The sequence below is a fragment of the Labrus bergylta genome, chromosome 4, assembly GCF_963930695.1.
Source record: "Labrus bergylta chromosome 4, fLabBer1.1, whole genome shotgun sequence".
Classification (NCBI taxonomy): Eukaryota; Metazoa; Chordata; class Actinopteri; order Labriformes; family Labridae; genus Labrus; species Labrus bergylta.
Window position 1 is genome coordinate 27,824,513 of NC_089198.1, and position 21,905 is coordinate 27,846,417.

Sequence of the window (21,905 nt, forward strand, 5' to 3'; positions counted from 1 at the left end):
CTGAGAACGTACAACTCAAAGGAAGCCACCAAATGTGCTTCTAACAAACTATACACCTGTTGGAAAAAAAACAGAGAAAACAAAAGTCTTATCTACATGACCCCATTAAAGAGTCAAGCTAACTTGTATTTATTTATGCTGATTGCATAAAAACAAGTTAGACTTATTGAGTTATTCTGTTATTCCTCATACCTCCAGTAGGTGTCCCCCTGATACAATATTTTCCCAGCTTCTCTTAAAGAAGAGGCAGACATACATAATCCAATGTTTATATTGTAGATACATTTATATATCTTTTTTCTTTACAATGGAATCGATCTGTCACACAAGATGACCAACAAAAAGCACATAATACAGTCAAAAACCAAACCTAGAGAACCTATGATTGTCACGTACTGCGAGTCACAAAAAAAGTACATACCGTGAATAAATAATCTACAGAAATATGTACAATATGCACAGCAAGGATTCAATGGAAGTGCAAATAAAGCTTTGGATCCCTGTACAGGGAAAAAGGTAAGCAGATGTAGACTGAGCCTGCCGTCCTCAACGTACAGTGTGAAGCAATAATCAGCTAAAAGTCAGAGATTTACAGGACATTTAGTAACATTTAAGCTTTGAGCTCCTGCGTTTTAATGACTTTAATCATGAGCTGAGCGAAAAAACAGAAATCAGAGGGAATAAAATTAACACATAACATTATGTACAGTGTATCGCATTCCACGGAAAACTGTCCAATGAGGATCAAGGCAACGACCACAGGGCTACAGGCGTCTGAGAGAGAAAGATGGATCCAAAGAAGAGGCGACTCACTGCAGAGGAAACAAAACAAAAAGAAGAAGACCTCCTTGTGCTCCTGCTGAGTTCCTTAGCACTGAAACAGGCTGTGATATTTAACACTGTACAACACTGCTACCTTTCCCATTTGCACCAACTGAAAACCAGGAGAAGAAGAAGAAGAGTGCTGGTCAAAGGAGCTGCATGTATTGTTGTGTGCGTATCTTGCTCCTGTCAGGTCCATTACACACACACACACACGCACACACTGCAAAATGCACACGTGAGCTGCAGTTCTTCTGTAAAGTCCCAAAATTTAAGTCTCTGGTGGGTTCAGGAGCTCTGAGTTACCCAGAATTCAAGTACTCCAGTGCAACTTCATAGCAGAACTTGTACTGGTCCTAGGAGGCAAGAGAGAGAGAGAGAGACATTAGAGAGGTGAACATCATTGGATCAGTCTGTGAGAGAGCCCCTCTGCACAAACATTAAACACTTATTGGACAAATGTTAGGACAAATGTGTTTATGTTTGCTCTGAACGACAACACAGTAATGAATGAATAGTCGCGGTTCTTTGGGTTCTGACGTTTTAAAATGACAATATGACAAATGACTCCATAAAGAAAGCAAGGTGCCCCAGTAATGTGACAGAGCAGGAGACTCGATTGACCAAAAAAAGGTTAGTTATCTGTTTGATAAGACAGACAAGCAGATGTTTAGACTGTTAATGCACCTTTTTTTTCTTGAAATGTGAATATAGATTGTTTGACATTTGAACTCTGGTAGGCATACAGAGCAGATCACTTATGAGTAATCACCTACATTCAGTTTTTTCATAATAAATTGTGATTTTTGTATTTGTCATGTCGTATTACTTTTTTTTATCTTTTTATTATATTTTATAACTTAATATGTTATTTTGTGCTTGATGTCATTCCTTTAATGCTCTTAATGTTATTAGTATAATGTTTTTTTTTTTAAAGATGTATTTTTGGGCTTTTTGTGCCTTTAATGGAGAGATAGGACAGTGGAAGCAATCAGAGAGAGAGAGAGAGAGAGAGAGTGGGGAATGACATGTGGGAAAGGATTCACAGGTGGAAATCGAACCTGGTCCGTCCGCTTGGAGGACTATAGCCTCCATACATGGGGCGCACGCACTAACCACTGCGCCACAAGCTCCCCTAGTGTAATCTATTTAACTCTGTAAAGACATTTCTCATGTATGAATGGTGATTTATAAATAAACTTGGCCTGCTCTGCCTTTCTTTTGTCACTTAACACGTGCATCAACATTTCTCTCTTTATAGAAACAAACAACGAATCTGAAGCAACACTGGTGTAAAATGTAACCTGCTATTTAAAAAAAAAAACTGTCTCTTTTTAAAATCATTATACAAATGGATTTGATCAGATGTGATAACAAAATGCTTTAGATCTTTGATAACTCCCTATTGAATATGTAAAGTCAGATTAACTGTTGACCAAAAGTAAAAGTATAGAGAAGTGACCTCTAAAAGGAAATGTGGGTCTTTAAGGGTCAAATGAAAATGTTGTATTCCCTAGCCATTTAAAGTACTGCTGCAGTTCTCTCACCAGTAGGTCCACCATGTTGGGTTTGTTGTTCCGTAGTGTTTTGACAGCGTGGAAAACGTCCACAGAGCGCTGGTGTTGAAGCATCTCGCACACAATGCTGATGGCACAAAACGTCCCACTGCGGCCGCCTCCATTCCTAGAAGAAACCAAGCGTGACAATTATTAAAACAGTTCAATGACATAAGATTTTCAGCAGAGAGGTTGAGGGGGTGATGATGCAGTAATGCTCTTTGGTCAGTAGGTGAAGATGTTTCATTTTTAATCCCAGCAGTAAATGCACCTCTCTGTGCTCTGATAACTTACAGACAGTGGACCACAGTGCGCCCCTCTCCCCCATCGTACTCCTCCTGCCACTTGTCCACCTGTCGGATCAGCTTGAGAAAGGAGCGTTTGGACATGGGCGTGTCTCTGTACATGGGCCAGCCCAGGAACTGGAACTGCTGCACCATCCGGTAGCCGTCCTGAGGCTGCAGGGGAAGGACACACTGGTTATCCCAGGTTAACACACACACACACACACACACACACACACACACACAGAGGGTGGTGGGTGGATGGGTGGGTGGTTGGCGGGGGGGTAATCGCTGCTATGTAAAGATGTAATCAGACAGTAAAGATGCAGGGCAAAGCTAAGCCTCGATGACGACAAGTAGGAGGAGAGATGGATAAGGACACGAGGAGTCACTGAGAAGATGAATGCTCAGATGGACAGGCTGATAGATGAGCACGGCGACTGCTGGAGACGGAGAGAGTTAAGATTCAGACACTCTAAATCACACTCAGACATATGGATCAATAACACTTGTCAGTGATCATATGTGATCACACTGTACTCCTCTTTGCATGCTGCTGGTGCCTCTGCCGGCCGGGAGCTGTTACACCATGTTAATGTGAGTTTATTGACAGCTTCAAGAAGACTGGAGGGGTAAAGAGCTTACGCAGGGGATTGCAGGTGAGCACCTTACAGGCCTGTGTCAGGACCCTTATCTGAATTATGATGTGTGGTAGCTCAAAGTTAAAGGGTCAGTTCATCTAATTTAAAGAAAAAAACAAGTGTAACTAATCTGTAGCGGTATTGAGCTATGCAGACAGTTTCTGTGAGACTGGAGTTTAGAGATTTTTCTCCTCCACATGAAGAAAGAATGACAGAAATTTGGGTTTGTGGTGCTCACATAATTCAAAGATGACATTTTTAAACCTCTTGACACACTTCTCTTTACTGAATAAGTGGCCTTCACTGGATGGTTCAAGTGTCAACGGCTTTCATCAGGACTATTTAGACACTAGAAAGGATTTAACAATTTAACAAATTCAACAAGTGGTGGTAGCAAGGTCTGAAAATCAACTAAAGCAGCAGGTTCTAACATGGGAGGGGTCCCTTGTAGCTTTTAATTATATCATGGACGTCAAACAAACCGGAAAAGAAAAAAAACAAGTATTTGATTGAGATTTTAACCCTTTAAATCACAAGTCGTCATAAAAATACTTAATTTATTCTGTTTGGGGGGGGGGCCCTTGGTTCTAAAACTGTGATCACATGGCCCCTTTAATGGACTAATGTGTCTATGAGCATTGAAGTGCACATTTGAATTTTCTTCTTGTTTTGTTTAACTGGATACATTTTGAATGGACTGAAAGACCCAAGAACATAGAGTAACAAGAAAAATATATATTTTTAAAAAATCATATAATTTGGTTTTGAAGATCTTTTTGTTTGTTAACGGTCTCCATCCAATCGATCATATTGTGACTCCATACATAATGCTTTGGAATCCTTTTGGGGCCCTAACCTCTTTAGATAGTGGTCATAACTTTACTGATCCTAAATAATAAGGACATCATTTTCTTTTTATTTAATGTTATTTTGGGCGCTTTTATGCCTACATTCAGATAGGACAGACAGAGTCTAAAACTGGGGAGAGAGAAAGAGTTCTGAATGACGTGGGACAGCAGCTGCAGGCCAACCAGCGCACCATGAGGGTGTAGTTTTTGAAAGGACAAGTTGAACATAGTCCATGGGGTTGAGGTGTAGACGGACAAAATATCAAAAGTTGGTCCAATAAAGAAAATGGAGAGCTATGTGCCTGGTTGGATACCACATAGTGTAAGAGTATGGATGTAATTTAATGTCATGTTGGGGAACTGACCCTTTAAGGTAGATACACAAGCTACCCAGAAAAAAAATGATTGAAGGAAAAGCCACAGAGTTCAACTTCTACCTTTTTAACAACGTGTGACATTTCTCAAGCTGTCTCAAAGACGTGACATGTGGTAATCGCACCTCAGTCCAATCACTGGTGCAGCAGCATTGTTATAGAGCGCAGTGACTCTGCCTCTGCACAGCTTGAATGGACAGACCGGAGTATGAGTGGGATGTGTGAGGTGTGCAGTCACAGAATAAATTGGCGGTTGTGATCGCCACAGAGAAGACAAACAAGTAAGAAAAGTTACGAAAAAAGAATGGGCAGCTGAGCAGAAAAACCACAACGACAACTAGATCAGATTAATGTAGAGTTTTGCTTTTCTCCAGAAAACAAATGATTTTCTGTTTGAAGTATGACCTCCCTGGGTCACCGTACCCGTGCTGCGTTGTAGATCCGAAATATTCTGCTGATGATGTCCTCCTCTAAGTCAGCTGAGACAAACTCCACCTGGATGGGTCCATGGCGGTGGACTCCATTTTCTGGCCAGTACTGTGGGCACAACTAAACAAAATAGGCATGTACACACACACACACACACACACACACACACACACACACACACACACACGCGCACACATACACACACAAAGAAAAACAGAAAAACAAAGAAAATGGAAGACGATTCATTAGTGTCAAGATCCAGTCAAACTAACAGACATTAAAGAGGTTTATGTGGACATTAATCATACGAAGAGAAGGTGAATACATCCAATCTGAAGTGTTTTCTTTTTCAAATACAATGAATTGCTTTTTGACCGGAGAACATTCAGACAAAAGCTGGGATATCTTTTTTTAAATGGACCAAACACTAAAACCAGATGCACTCAAAGTACGAGTGCTTTTCCAAATCAACTGAACATTTGTGCAGCAAATCAGAAATAAGAAAACCTTGACTAAATGTTCTTATCTCTTTGGAAAACTGCATGTTCTTTCTGTCTTCTTGTTTTTCAGACCAACAGAAAATGAGAGAATCTTTTCTGTGAAAATAAAATAATCAAAAAATATGTTTATTGAAAAGTGGTTTATTGACAATTTTGACGTAACAGTTATTTTACCATTACATTTTAAATATTGATCAATAACTTGTATTCAACTGTTCAATGTTGGTGTTTCTTGTCATTAATCCATTACAGTTTGACCTTTCATTTGAGCCGCTCTTTAGTTGCAAACTGTTTTCACACAACTCTCTATGTTCATCCTGTTCAGTTACTGATAAGTACTAATAAGTGCATCTACTCTGCAGTCTTTCCATTTACTCCCTTCACAGGTCCCAAAGTGTTCTTGTGTGTAGAAATACCCCTAAAGGAGGATTTTAAATCACTGACTTAGCAAAGTGACACTACATGGATCTGTGTCCAGCTTTTGAAAAGTGAAATTTAGTGATTTCTCCCTCATCTTACAAGTAAAAGTAATACAAAATAATAAAAAAAACAATTAACTTCACTCTATGTTGAAAGTTCCAAGGCACAATCAGTGAGGGTGTTTTTGACTGCTCTTGAAGCAGTGTAAAGATGCAAATAGGAATCATCCTAAGAGCTGGAAAATTGCCCTTTCTCCTCTCCTCAGTGGGAGAAAGCCCGGTTAAGAGCATGCACCTGCAGAGCACACGGCCCTGAATCTGACTAGTGGGTGTGTACACACACAGATGGACAGATTCTCCACTAAGATATGCCTTCATGCGGAGTGAAGAACAAACAGCAGAAAAACGGGACTACCTGAAGAGAATGCAAATAACAGGCCTGAGCACACACGTACAGATGGACACACAAATAACGCTCCCATCTCCCTCGAACACACAAAAAAAAGCACAAACACACATGAAAGTACGTGTGGCAGCAAAAAGCACCACTTTCTTGCCTCCTTTGAGAGCCTGTCAACACTTGACAAATTCAACAGATGCAAAAACAAAGATGCTGATGGAGAAGATAGTAAACCTCCATCTCCCTCATCTCCATCTACCCCCCCCCCCCCCCATCCCCCTTTGCTTCCTTTCCCACCTGTGCTGTTTCTCTGGCTGGCTGGCTGGCTACAGTGAGAATATTGAATGAAAGGCCTTTTCAATCCAGCCAGGCAGCCAGTCAGTCAGTCACCTGGGGAAGGGGGATTTGGATGGGGAGAGCAGCCCGGCTTCAGGCTTTGATCCCCGGGTGTTATGACAGAGCCTCAGGCTGAGAAATCTGGATAGTCTCTTCCACAGGCCCGTCTCTCCATCTACCCGCACTTTCATGGCAAGTCCTCTTCCACTCCGCAGTATCCACCTCATTTCAAACAGACTCTGTGTATACTTATATATATATATATATACACATGTATGTGTGTTTGCATGCACAGATAAGTCCCTGTTTTTGTGTCTGGAAGAAAACAAAAAATAGTAATCTTTTCTGAATCCAGTTCCCACGCTCGACTTTTGTGTGACTTTATGAGATACAGACTTGTGATGAAAGGAAATGACTCATCTGTCATCTGTTTCTGAGTGCCCTACTTGCAATATCCCACATAGATTATTTTGTGTATTAACTGTCCTTGTGTTTTATGAACACGTATCAGGTCGGGTTTACCTGGGCTGGGTCGACGTCGTTCAGCATTACTATGGATGTGCAGTGGTAGTCCAACACCAATCTCCAGAAATCCTTCACTGTGTTCGGTAACGGGTGCTGGGTCACGATGAATGCAGACGGCTGCTTGTAACTCTGAAGAAAATAGAAACAGAAGAAGAAGGAAACTGCTAAATACACCTCATGAATATAATATAGCAAGTAAGCTGACAACTTACCAAGAATAAACCAACATCATTTCAGAATAACCTCCTTCCTCTGACCTGCTCCACACTTCACAGTCTTGTTTTCTAATGGAGATTCCATGTCGAGGGAGATTATAAAAAGGCCGTAGCGCTTTTAATGTGGTTTCTGGCTCCCAAAGAAAGCAACACTGTGAAAGAGAGGATTCTGTACCTGAAAGGTCACCTGCTCCATTAAGACAGGAGCCAAAAAGTACATCACTGGACACTTACATTGTCAAGGTGTTCTTTGTTTTTGGCCACCCTGAATACATTTAACACCTGAAATTGCTTTACATTTTATTTTTTTACTTTATCTTGTGGGGGAAATGTCATTTTTGTGAAAGTTGACAGGCACTTTTATGTCAGTCCAAGTCACGTTTGTCCATGAGGACATCTTCAAATAAAAATGACATGACATTTGAAACTTTTCCTTTATTGCTGTATTGAAGATATGAGAACTGAAAAGTGACAGGAGAGCCATGTTTCAGAGAGGGTGGGGGGGGGGGGGGGGGTCTGATGTGCAGCAACGATCCCAGGATTGGAATCAAACCCAGACAGTTAAGGATCTTCTCTCAAATGGTACATGCCCTACAAGAAGAGACATCCAGGCATCCGGACATTTTTTCTTTGAAAGATTTGGTCATAGTTGATGAAATAAAACCATCTAGGTGCATTTAGAAGCTCTTCTCCAGGTTTTGAATCATAAGGTCAAAACCCCATAGCAACAGCTAATCTTCAGGTTTCTATTCTGTCTACTTCTGTGTCGAGGGACGACCTTAGCGACTTAGTCCCTGAACTCAACTGCTTTGTAAAAAATTAATTTTATGGACAATTGTAAAAAAATCAAATAATGATGAAGTTAAAACCTGAATTTCTTTTGTTGTCAAGTTTCAGGTTATTTTGCTCAGTGAGTAAACTCTGACAAAGTTTTTTTTTCTCTCTCTTTCTATCTATTTGACTTTCTCTTGCATGAAAGCACTTGCCGGAACAATATATTTCAATAAAAACTGTCCTCTGTTGAAGGATTGGTGGCTAATATGGGCATTTTGCCTTTTTAAAAATGTATTTATTGTTTTCTTCATTGTTCCTTGTGATCACATCTCTGTGGTGTCCTTGAATATCTGAAACAAGGTTCTAGTCTTTACGTGTCATAGATGATTGTCGTGCCTCAGGAGGATATTTCTAACACAGCCACACATTATTTCTAAAATAGAAATATATTTCCTCTGAATTCATTTCTCAGGTATTGGAAATCCACCACTTAAATTCCTCACACAAAGACAAATCTAGTTAGTGTAAGAGGCTGAAATACCAATATTACCACTCATTAGCCGTAACAACCACGTTGCTTTCAATTAACTGTGAAAGGGAAAAAATAGCTGCTTTGACATCACACATTAGTGTTTGACAAGAAAAGCAACATGTGGGAAACTTTCTGCTACTGTAATTCTCTGCTGTGTGACTCTGTCAATTTACCTCTTAAATATCACAGGGATTCAATTTTGAAGAATTTAAATAAAGCTCACACATTGCTTATAAAAGCATAGCATAAACATGTTGCCTGTGTTTATCCCTTACATCCATGAGCGCTGCGTTGATGTAGTTGGAGCTCTCCCCGTCGATGGTGATCAGGAACGGGAGGCAGCGGTCCGGAGGGAGGACGTCCATGCAACGGTTCTTCTCGTGGTTCCTGGGCAGCAGGGCGATGCTGCAGTCCTCCACCCGCAGCGTGGGAGTCACCATGTTCAGAGTCTGTAGGGGGTTGAAGCAGGATTACACACTGTCATACTGACGCAGGGAAGTAGGCGCTGGGGTCTTGAGTGTGCTAATTATCTCCCAATATGGTAATTAACAATGCAATTCTTTAATCAGTTACATTAGCGATAGCTCTCACTCCCCTGACGTGATGGATCTATGGGGGGCGATGCATCTCATATAACTCTGATTGGTCCACAGAGGGTGGGGGGGGGCTGCTAATACAGATTAAAGCAAGGTGACATATTTGCTACTGATTGGCCCAGAGGGGGACTGCACCATTCATCAAGAGTCAACATGTTTACTGTTGTTTTGAACTTGTGCTGCTCTTGAGGTAATGCTTTATTTTGGGATCTGAATGCTGTGCCTTATTAAGCTGATTGTGTTCAGACGTGCTCACCCTGAACTCCTCTTTGATGGGGCTGGAGTTGGTCTGCGGGTCCAGGCGGTTCATGTCGTAGTAGACGGAGCGGAGCTGACTCGCGGGGATGGTGGTGTCGCCACACAGACATGCTTCCAAAATGGCATCGTGGATGAAGACATACTGCTCCTGCAAAAAACGGCATCCTCATTGCGGATCTATCAGACTTCTAAGACTCAAGGCTACAGACAACATTTTTTGATTTCTTTAAAGTAACAGTAGCAGAACTGCATAGCTCGGTGTTCCTCTGCATTTTTGCTTGAAGAATTCAATGACCTTTCCATGACCTTCCCATGATTATTCTTTATCCCTGAGGATGTTTCTATGACTAATATTAGTCATTGTCTGTTTTTAAAGGTTACATTACATATTTTTGCATTTTTTTTGGAACATAGGTGATTTATTTCTTGAATAAAACCCTGAATACTATGACATTTACAAAAAGCTTAAAACTCTTAGAAGCCGTGGAGAAGGTATCTTCTGTATTTGCATGACCTTTTCATGTTTTGTAGAACTCCATCAAACATCGGTGACCTTAGCCAGGTTGTGACTTGTCATCATTGTTGTCATGATAAGGCCATAAACAAGGCTGACATCTTCACAACTAAAAACAGCTCTCCACTGTCCTGAAGTTCCTGTAGAGCAAATCTAGAAATCGCGGCACATTTCCTCCTCCTCACATCAGTCAGTCAAGCAGTCGACATGTTGACACGGCTCGAGGCTTGATGCAAATCTTTTCTGAAGTGACATTTTCAGCTGACACTCCCTTGTCACTTTGGACCGAAATCTGCACACACGCACAGGGGTCACTGATTTACAGATTCGCAGAGGAACATGTGTTGCCATTTGTTAAGTGCGCCGCAGAATGAGAAGTGTTGACCTGAGAGTTTGACTGGCTCGCGCTCGGTCAGCCCAGGTGACACGGTTCTCAAACCAGAATCCACAGATTGACAGATCTTATCAGAGCTCATAAACCATAAACAACAACAAGGCTTTTCATTTCCGCGGACAGATTGAACCGCGTTGGAGAGTTTAGTGTCTGGCCGCGAGCTGAGGAGCCGTGCCAGCCCGAGCCTGAACACCTGCGAGGGAAAAACACACACATACACACCCTTTGAAGGTCACTGAACTTGAGGAGAGTGAATCAGGGTGAACAACATTTGGTCTCTAGTTACTCAAATCCCGTTCTGGACGTCAACGATGAAACATTTGCCCATTAAGTCCAATGACGCTTGTGATTTAAAGGGAATTACGGTGAAATGATGCATCCAACGGGACTATGGACACCTCCAGATGGCCGGTGTTCAGGAAAGCGCAAAGTCCTTTGGTGGCCCGCTCTGGCATAAAGCTGCAGGATGTTTTCAGCCATCAATATGAGCTCAATATTCTCAGTTACAAGCCTTTAAACCCTTTTATTATTGCATGTATTGGCAGGCACTTGTGCTCGGCATCCTGGGAAATAGTTAGGGTGTACACTTCAATAAATGTCTTTTGTGAGAAACTATCCTGAAAGTGTAAAGCCGTGGCTATAAATGCATCTGCTGTTAATGTAAAACACCATTCGTCTGATATCTAAAGCAGCTTTAAACGAACACTGGAGAACACTTGCCCTACAGCTTTCACATAGAGGTCAATTATTTTTTGGATGCTTTAGTTATATAATGAAATATACCTCCACTGTTTGAAGTGGCACTTGAAAAACTGACTGACAGTCACAAATTGAAACTAATCATGCTGCTTTTTAAAAGATAATGGGCATCATCAGTCACTGGCAAAATGGTTCAAAACCTCTATCGACTAGATCGCTCAAACATGTGAGGTAATGAATTATATTTGCTCGAATATAATGCATGTTTTTTAACAAACAGCTCCTTTCTTTGTCATTAATTCCAAGCATTTGTTCTGGAGCAGCAGAGGAGTGGGGGCTTATGGTAAGAATTACCCGAAGATTTGCCTTAATCCACATTTGATGGCAACAGCCTGTCAAGCTGCACCCCTCACTCTCCCTGTTACTGATGAGTATCTGCGGACAAAGAACCCCCACTTCTACTGAGTCCAGCGTGAAACCAGGCTTTACTCACCTCAGTCTGGACCATGTTGACCCTCCGTGATCGCAGCTCTCTCACGCAGTTATAAATGTCCACCACACCCTCTCTCTCTGCCATGTCCAGCATGATGTCGATAACGATGAAGCAGCCCGTCCGCCCTGCTCCGGCACTGCACAAAAACACAAAAAGCTTATGAGAATATTTCCCCCCTTGCTTATACATTTCACTGTGGTAGTTCACATATCTTATTCTTTAATTTCCTTCTTTTCTTTAAATGACTTTTTGTTGTCAAATGTTCTGAGGGAAATTGTTATTGTGAAGAATTTATAAAAAAGTATCATATTTGATAATGTGGTTTTGATAAAAAGACCCTTTAGCCTTTTAGCCAGCCTTTTAGAAAAGATTAAATACTTTTATGTACTTACAACCAGACTGCTGATTTCTAATCTACTGACTGCAGAGTATGCTTTCAACTACTTTGAAGGAGAGGAAAAGGCTACAAAGTTTGGTTGGACAGAACAGAAACAAGAAACGAAATTGTAAGTTGTTGTGCACACTAACCTGCAGTGAACCACCATGGGCCCAGCGTTGGTCAGGGTCTTAGACTTGACTCTCCTAATAAACCCCAGCAGGCCTGTGGCGTGATAGGGCACACCGTGGTCCGGCCAGCCCGTGAAGTGAAACTGTCGGATCTCGCGGATCTCATGAGCCCCCCTCTGAGGAACAGAGTCATCACGTTAAACACACAAGAGCAGAGGACAGGGAGGACGTGGAGAGAGACGACAGAGGATACAGTGCAGAGGCCGTGTGAGCGGTCCTTCTTAAGCAAAGACACACTGTGATTGAACACAAGCAGACACTTTATGGGGAGTTTCATTATCCATCAGCAAACAGGATGTTCAAGGCTGCTGTAGACTTATTTCTTAACTTACTGTAGAACCGTTCAGTCGTGTCTCCTCCATCTCTATGTTAGAGCTGTAATCTAGCTGTGGATCCATTATGTAAACAGAAGGTTTTGAGGTTTATTTAAGGGGAATTTATGGGAATTATAGGCGGATTTATAGCGTGTGGATATGGATTTGAGTTAAGTCACAGTTAAACTGTTATAATATGATTGTAACCTGTATTAATAATGGCAAGAAAGGGCCTCACTGGTACCCGTTTATTTATTAATTTTAACAAGAAAACATCAACTGTGCATCAGTACCTTACAGTGTTGGAGTTTATGAGCTACTATAAAATGAATTACTCTTTTTCCATGATCTGTTTCTGTTATATGTGTTTATGGTTGCTTACTTTTTAAAAAGGCTCTTTGTCTGAATTTTTTAATTAGCTCTATAGCATCTTGAATTTTAGTACCAGTAAGTGTTTGTGGAAAGTTTGAACAATCCTGGAGAATCTTGAGAGCTACACACACTTCTGCTTCCAAGTCCAAACAATCCACATCCTAATATTCTGAGAAAATATTGGAAAAAAATCTAGAAACACATTTGTTATATGGAACCAACATAAAAAAACAGCAGCACATGGTGTAGGGTTATTGGTGAAAATAACAGGAACTAAAAGAATTTGTCTAATTTTTCATTCGGCAAAGAGTTCTATCGCTCTGCCCTTGATGAGCTGTTTGTATGAAGGGAACTTTTAGCCTCAGACTTTTTTTTACACAATAGCACAGAAACTTTTTAAGATGACTCTCTCCTGAACTACTTTGCAAGTACTCTCAAGGTGCTTACGAGCAAAGCACACAAGCCAGAACTTTTTCATGCAAACTGTTGGGCGGCCAGAGGTTGAGGTCTAGTATCTACTGCACGTCTCTCTGAAGGAGCACGAGTGCTGCTGGAGGTGAAAAAGTTTACCTTCTCTACAGCAAAGGTCCTGATGACGTACTCGGAGAGCAGCTCAGTCTCTATCAGCGTCACCTTGATGTCTCTGTAGATCTCGGTGTCATCGGGCCAGTACTTACAGCACTTCACCTGAGAGTGACAAAGACAAGTGTTTTATAACAGTGTGCACACACTTTGCATGCTAACTGCAATGCATTCACATTTGCACACACTTTACAAATGCTGTTTTTCACGGCACACAGGCTCATAAATTATTTCAATATCTGCCAGGCCATCTTATTCTCCAATAAAGATAATTGTCACATAACATTACCTCGCATTTTAGTTTCTGAAGCATTTCTTTCAAGTCAAAATGAGATTTGCTTCGTATTACTTTCGACCCCCGGTCAAGGATCTGCTGTAAATTGGAAATCTTATGTATCGACGGAGAGCTCATTCTCACATTATTGCTTTTTCATTCTCATGTCGATAAAGTGAAAATGAGTCTAAAGGTGGACTACAGAAGTGTGGAACAGAGAAGGAGAGGTACTGAGGGGGGTGTTAGGTGTGTCCACCTTAAATTATAAAACCATATCCAGGGTGAAGAAAAGGACTAAACATTAAAAAATAAAGAACTACAATTTGATAAGGTGGATATAATGACAATCCAATAAAGATATGAAATAATAAACCCTCAGCTGTTTAAAAGAGATTTCCCCACAGAAATCTAAAAGACCCCAGTGGAAATATTACTTGTATTAGGTATCATATGAGTGTAAAATCATCCCCCCCCCCCCCCTCCTCCTCCTCCTCCTTCCCCCCCCTGTTCAATTAAACTGTTGATACTGAGGGAGTCAGACTGGTAATAGAGATTGAGATCAGGGAGGTATATCAGAGAATGATAATTTTTGATGAGGGATAAATGCAACATCAGCCACAACTAGATTCAATTTTCATTTCTGGAGTCGTCTGTGTGCTGATTAGGAATGAAATGAGATTTTGGTTTGTGGAGTGGCACAGACAGAGGGGGGACTTTCAGGTCCGTCTCTCTGACACCCCTGATGACTAATCCCCGATGACAATCACAAATCCACCGTCCGCTTCCAGCCAGATTGAATTAGGCAAAAGCCATTACCTTATTAGATCTGTGAATCAGGCGCCTGGTTTGGGGGAATTAGCCTTTGGGCTAAATCATGCCAGCGTACTCACAGATGTTCATTTTTTGTGTCGGTGCACTTGTGACTGTGCGACTGTGTGTACATGGAGAGTAAGGAGAAGCAGCACATGCAGCCTCACCTCATCACACACCTCAGCACACTATCTTCCAAACCAAATCTCTCATACATCAAAGTACGCCGAGCGCCGCCCCGGTGAGGGAAACTAGCGGGTCTGTGTATGCGTGTGCCAGGATTTCCCAGAGTTCATCAGCAACTGTGCCGAGCAGATGGCCCGCTGTGATATGGCGGAGTGATTTTATGGGGGCCCTCTACGGAGCCACCGTCACTGTGACCAACTGTGCTTGCCGCCCGCCATTGGACAAGGATCATATAACAGACGGTTTGGGGGCCTGGGCCCACCGAGGACGGCCCCAGCAGCTAAGCAGGTGTGGAGAAGGTGCAGGGCGGGGCGGGGCTGGGCTCAGCTACAGTAGAGGAACAGCCTAATGAGGTACCAGGAGATGAGCCCATGAATCATTATCAGCTCTGCTACATTTAAGCCTCACCAAAAAATGCATATCAGCGGAATCAAGGTGTGCCTGTGTTTGAGGGGCTTTCAGCGAGAATGTGTTTAAAATTCTAGGGAGGAAAATCCCCTGGCAGCCAAGGCATTACACTGTACGTAAAGACCTTCATTTTCTCTTGATTATAACCTAACCAGGAGGAACTACAGTGTGAGTTAAGTGGAACAAATTAGGACTGAAGTAGAGCCCTGGTTCCCCCCCCCCCCTCTTATCCTGTAGTGAACAAAGAGAAAGTCAAGGCTCTACCATTAGTTTGAACATTATGAACCATCCTCGCCACTCAATAACAGTCCCCCTTTTTGTCCAATGAGGACAACATTAAGAGGTGTTTCTGCTCTGAGGAGCCTGGTAGGAGCTGGCGGCTACAGCAGAGTATAATCTCCTGTTATAGAGCCACTCAGATGAAACAGTAGTCAGTTGCCTGGATGCCTCTCCGGTAATGAAGGCCATCAATCAGTTTCTTCTCACTTCTCTCTGATCACATAGATGGAAAATGAGCCGCAGGCATGAGTCACACACCTTACTAACGCACAGACACGCACAGACACGCACGCACGCACGCACGCACGCACGCACGCACGCACGCACGCACGCACGCACGCACGCACGCACGCACGCACGCACACACACACACAAACATCTGGGCACTGATGTTCAAAGTCAAACAAAAAAAAAAGAGAGAGGCTGGGGGCAAGGTAATCTTTTTCTATTTGAGATCTGCGGTTTGATTGAACATGTAATTAATACCCACCCTGCCCACTTCCACCAGGTTGGTCACCATGACGATAGCTGCCGTGTTCTCCTGCCAGACCATCCTCCAGAAGTCGAAGACCGTCTCCTGCATGGGGCCTTACAGAGTGAGAGAACAGAGTGGTCATTTTAGCAACCAATAAATGTAATAAAATGTATAACAAAAATCTTAGCAGGGCCGCACACAGAAGTTTTGATGGGGGGGGGGCAGCTGGGGCACTGACTTATGCAGGGGTGGCCCAAAGTTTATGTGCACACAGACACAAATGAAAAGCGTGTCTTTACCTTGTCTGTCTCCACTGATCAAATCTACTTTAACAACCAACATTAAAGTATCTAAGAGATTTGATATACTTTTAATAGTGAATATATGTTTAACTTTATAAGGTAACAAGACAGAGTGGCAATATAAACATCTTTGTATCTTAAAAAAAAAGGGACAAAAGACACAATTTAAAGTATTAACAAAAGGAAATACACCACACTGACATGCAAAGATGGCTACCAGCAGCCTGTCGGAACATAGCCATGCAGTTGTTTTTCAACATAAGTTCTGCTTTTTACAAATCAAATGGTTCAGGGTCTTGGAGTGCCCCCTTGGATTGCCAACCAGATATCAAGGGTAGCACAGGTCACCTCTAAATCCCCTCCTGAATCTGAGAAGTATTTTGCAAACACTGCTTTGGAAACTGTCAATTAAATATTTAAAGTCTTGTTATGACGCAGAAAGGAAGACATTTTTTCTTTGGGTAGGGATTGGGGTGGGGTTGTTAGTTGAGTTTAACATCAGATTAAAAACCAAAGACATTCATATGCTGCTATAGTAGCCTCCACTCTGCTGAGAGGACTTTCCAGAAGATGTTGAAAACTAGCTGCAGGAATTTGCCTCCATTCAGCCATGAATTCATTAATGAGGTCGACCACTGATGTCAGCCGATTAGACCTGACTCTAAGTTGGTGTTTCAGTTCATCTCAAAGGTGTTATGAGGTTAAGTCAGGACTCTGTGCCGGTCAGTCAACTTTCTCAATCCTAGAGGATCATTTTAGGCAGCTTACTTTAAGCACAGGATCCCTGTACATGATGAGAAAGTAAAGGCCCTTAAGCTAAGTGTTGTAACTTAGTTGGACGTAAACCATTATCTTAGTAATCACTGTGTGCTGAAGAATTAACATTTGAGTGACTTAAGTTAAAAGCTGTTGTTCAAAAAGTGCCTGGATGAAAACTAATGACGGCAGATTAGGATGTTCATTTATTTCTCCTTCATCTTTTAATCAATAATAATCAATTTATTACCTTCTTTGTGACTTCAATGCACTAAATGAAATGAAAATCACAATATTCACTGCCTCCATTATTTACTGTTTTCTGTTTAAGTGTGTTCTGTAGCGAGGTGTTTTGTGACGGTAACGTCATGCCAGTAAAGCTTCTGTCGCCGTCTCTCGCAGCAGACAGAGGAGCAGATCAACTTACACACAATCAAAACACAGGGGATTTGACAGTATTACAGTCCTACAGCAACAATGCAGTTTATGGAGCATTTTCTCCTCCATTTTCTCTCCTCGTTTTGAGCATCATAAAACATTGCAAATCTGATTTATTTATAGAGCTTCTACAACATGCTGCAAAGTGCTTACTCCTCAGCAGAGGGCCTGAATACAAACGGAAACAAGGGAGTCGGAATAAATCAAAAATGTAAAGATGAGGCTGAAGCCTGTGTGTGTATTTGTGTGTGTACGTGTGTGTGTGTGTGCGTGTTTGTGTGCGTGCGTGTGTGTGTGCGTTCGTGTGTGTCGAGGTTCAAAGTAATTAGCACCAAACCTCATCTGCTCTACACCGACCTCTCCACCAAAGCAGACCTGCAAGTGTCTGCTGAACATCAGAATAAATGAGCAGAGCAACTGAACGCCTCCAATATTTAAAACTTCACTGAGCAATAATTGTGGATTGGTAGGAATTTAATTATTATTCTGGTTAATTAAAAATATTAATATTAGTTTTAATCAAGCACCAAGTGGAAAAAAAATTACTTCTGACAAATTAATTAGTAAATGCAAATCTCTGCAGTTGTGCATTCTCCTGTGTTGCCCCAAATTACCTGGAGACAAGACAAATTATGCAGACACACTCAAGAGACACCGGCTACACAACACAGCACAGACAGAGATTTCACTGTTGGTGTTTATCTGAGTCGTCATCTGTCTGTTAGGTGAATTAAATAACATTAAGGCCCTTGAAAAATATCAAAGAGCAGGTCATGTGAAACGGCTGAGTCACTGTAATGAGTTACTTTGCTTTTGGCTGAAAATATTTCAGTGTTATTCAGTTTAGATGTGATGTGCTTATAACGCCATGTTTGTGTCTATTCACATTTATTAACGTTATGTAATTTTTTATTCAAATAAAATAGCTGCGAGTCACTTTAGTTGATGTAAAAAATGTGATGACATCATTCTCAACTCTTTGTAATCTGTTGTTTTCCCCAGAAAAAAAAGGTCACCACATGAACCAGACTGTTACCTTGAATTTAAATAAAGCTTCAACACATTTGGATGAAAGGAAATACACAGCTTAAAGATGTACTATGTAGATTTGGTGGTGACATTTTAAAGTTGGAGAGGAGAAACAAGTGTCTACTATATTTTCTGAACTAAATACACAAACTTTATCCAAAGAAAAAATGGTTCCCTTGAACGCTGTTTGGAGCTAAAAAGCTACCAGGAGAGTTACGGTTTCATATTTGCGGGCCCCCCACTATAACTTCTCACATTGCATTTTATCTTCAAACAGTTTTATAGGGACCACATTTTCCTCTGAGGACAGTTTGTGTATTGAGTTGTGAAAATATACCACATAATCTTTGAATCTTTTTCTCCAACTTTCACATTTCTCTACCAAAACTCCATAGTGCACCTTTAACAAAACATACAACAATCGTTAATAAGCATTTGGTGCTGATCAAATCTTTTTTAGATTCCTATGTTGTATAAGGTATTTGTAAGTTGATTTGTTTCTCATTTTAATGATAACCGAGCTGAACAAAAAGTCGGGGTATATATATATTATATATTGAGAAAATGATCAGCCCTTCACTTTTCTGTCAGCAAGTCATTTTGTTGCAGCGATACTTTGGCACATTGCATGAATACGTGTTTCTTCACCGTCACGCTGATCCGCATCTCCTGTGGCCAATATGCTTACTATTTACAAGTACCTCATGCCCCACCCCACTTCTAAACCAAACTATCCCTTTAAGGCTTTAGGGGAATCTCATAGGGAAGTTGTTAGTATGCATATTGTTTAATGGCAATATTCCCAGTTCAGAAGCAGCTGGAAAGCATTGTTTTTTTCTCTATCCGAATCTCCATCAAATCAAACTTAAATCAAAGTGAGCCCTCCCTCAAAACGAATAAAATAAAGCTTTTATTGCAAATAAACTGTAGACAATGCTTTGATAACTTATAGGGGAGGCTATTAGACACCAGTTGGCGACGCTCCAGCATCCTTCTCTGTTATTGTTGTGTTTGTGTTTGCTTCCTTCTTCTGCGACAACTTAATTTCCCTCAGGGCATCAACAAAGTGTCATCACCATTTTAATCACTTGATTGATCAAGCCATGTTTCATTTGCTGTCTGCGCTTCTCAAACACTTCCTGACAGTCTCTGTTCTCAAGCACTGTGTCCTCGTGTGATGTTGTTTCAATCACTTCCATTTTTCTCAAACTCTGCAATAAAATTTCGGGAGACTTTTTGCTGCGAAAAGATAAATGATTCAAAATGAACCATCATCTCCACAATCACGTTTCTGCTGCCAGCCTGTTCATGGTTCTCGCCTCGGAAAAAACAAGAACATTTTGCAGAGTGTAATGATTGTTTTGTTTTTTTAGAAGAATTGAGATTTGAACTTTTGCTGATTTTTTTCCCCATCCCAATTGGATATCTAGAAATTTGGAGCAAAGCTCTTGAATTTCTTCCATCTGTATTCCCACATTTCCTCTGCCTTGCATTAGGTAGTTAGTCTCGATTTTAGCTGTAGGACCTCAATCTCCAATTCCAGTCACTACCAGCCTTTCCAATAACTACCCAACCTGATTGAACCGCCCACTCTGCTACCTCCCACACTCGTCCCCGAGGGAGGATACACACTGCGGAGAAGTTTGGGAGAGGGAGACTGAAAAGCAGGACAGCTGGTGTGTAGGACTTCAGTAACACAATAACACTTGGCATTATATGGTAAATCATCCAATGAGAGGCCCCTGCCAGGCTTCAGCAAGCCAATTTATGTCTCTATATGCAGGCAGAGATAGAGAATAGGTGAGGAGGAGACACTGGGTGAAGCTGAACTTCATGACAGTAATAAAGGAAGTAAGAAAGGCTCTTGATGAATAGGTGTATAAGAACAAAAAGATCCAGGACAATTTCACAGCTTCAAATTGGAAGAGGCGGAAAGTCTCCAAAGTTTTGCAGAACTTTTTTGGTGACAGTTAGATGGAAGTTGTATTATTTTTTGTTTTTGTTGCTACCAATTTTTACTGAAAAGTAGATGGATTTTAAGTGTGTTAGAATCTAGAAGTTGTCATGTTTCATAATGTAAGTTGACCCTGATAACCGCAGATAGTAAATAGTTTTTTGTGTGTGGCATATTTAAAACTCAAATAATATCACAAGTAATAAAAAGCAAAGACAAAGCTCAAACACATGCTGAAAAACAACATTGGGTTCTTAGGCTGGGCAGTGACAACTATTACTTTTAGATGGAGCTTCATGCATCAACTCATTCTTTACATACATCTGTCGCAACTTTACCATTTTTGGATTTCCGTTTTTTTATGGATTAAACAACAAAGATGAAACTATTTTTAACTAGAGGTATTGTGGGTGGCTTTAAAAACTTTACAGCTAGCTGTTTCCGCCTGTTTCAAGTCATATGTGCAGCTAATCTAATCTCCTACAGCCTATGATTCATAGTCGGTGCAAAGACAAAAAACGAACTCAGAAAATCACAAATTCTCTCTTTAAACCACAGAAATAATAAGAAAAGTATTTTCACAATCCAAACTCAAACTTCGACCAGTTTTTATCAAGAGTTGCTTGCGCACCCAATGTACAGAGACTACAGTCCTTAAAAGTCACAGAGCAGGTTCAAATCCGACCTGTGGCTCCTTTGCTGCATGTCATCCCCCACTCTTTCTCTCCCTGATTTCTGACGCTATCCACTATCCTGTCTCCTGCTCCTGATTGGTAGCAGTATAGGTCATAAGCTCCGCCTCCTCCTGCAGTGTTATTTACCAGATTAGAATATAAGAGGGACAGGGAGAGAAAACAAGAGTCATTCAGCTTTCTATAAAACGGGATTGTCTGCATTGAAACAAGAATCTGTTCTGCTGTGGACTGTAGCAACATGTGGAATCTTTGCCGTATTAGTTAGCACAATATGTCAGCTCCGGTAGAGGGGGTATTTTGGCTTCATTTTTGCACAACAGGAAGAAATAGAGACACCTGTCCATATTTATATACAGTCAATGTTCCATACTAAGAACAGGATGCCTTAAAACTAAAATGAACATGTGTGGGCCCTCTAATAGATCCTCTGGATTAAGAGCCCAACAAGGAGAGAATTCTCACACTCCTACTTTACCTACCATGCATGTTAGATGAAACACTTTTTTGGATAGCCCACTTGAGGGATGGGAGTTTCTATGGGGGCATGCTTGGAGCCTAGTTGGAGAAGTTTGTAGGAGGCACTTCACAGAGGAAGAACACCAGCAGAAGCTTCACTTCCAGCTGTCAGAGAGCTAATGCTGCAGCAGCAGACGCTGTGTTTGGGGACGAGGCCTGTTCCTCCTCAGAAGCAAAGAGTATGACAGCTGCAGAAATCCCCCAGCCAGGTACGCTGCAAAACTCCTGATCACAAGCACATACACACTCCCAGACAAACACCCGGGCTACGCTTCCCCTCTTTAGTCCATTAATATTACATGAAGCAGATCTGCCATAATATACACTCACTTATCATTG

At 41.4% G+C, this 21,905-nt stretch overlaps 1 protein-coding gene across 15 annotated transcripts in view; it reads right to left on the reverse strand.

Annotated features, from left to right (window-relative positions):
* Positions 1-253: 253 nt before the first annotated feature.
* The window catches only part of LOC109980807 (protein tyrosine phosphatase receptor type M), a 160,093-nt gene continuing 138,441 nt past the window's right edge, over positions 254-21,905 (reverse strand). For 13 of the 15 annotated variants that reach the window (XM_065954294.1, XM_065954297.1, XM_065954300.1 and 10 more), the window contains 11 exons: positions 15,892-15,989; positions 13,433-13,549; positions 12,138-12,292; positions 11,610-11,745; positions 9,508-9,657; positions 8,931-9,104; positions 7,132-7,263; positions 4,949-5,074; positions 2,673-2,836; positions 2,370-2,505; positions 254-1,178 (listed from right to left, as the gene is read on the reverse strand). In XM_065954294.1, coding sequence (XP_065810366.1) covers positions 1,125-1,178; positions 2,370-2,505; positions 2,673-2,836; positions 4,949-5,074; positions 7,132-7,263; positions 8,931-9,104; positions 9,508-9,657; positions 11,610-11,745; positions 12,138-12,292; positions 13,433-13,549; positions 15,892-15,989 — 1,442 coding nt within the window. In that variant the 3' untranslated portion in view covers positions 254-1,124. The remainder of the gene's footprint in view (positions 1,179-2,369; positions 2,506-2,672; positions 2,837-4,948; positions 5,075-7,131; positions 7,264-8,930; positions 9,105-9,507; positions 9,658-11,609; positions 11,746-12,137; positions 12,293-13,432; positions 13,550-15,891; positions 15,990-21,905) is intronic. The other 2 variants (XM_065954295.1, XM_065954296.1) reach the window with 2 other exon arrangements.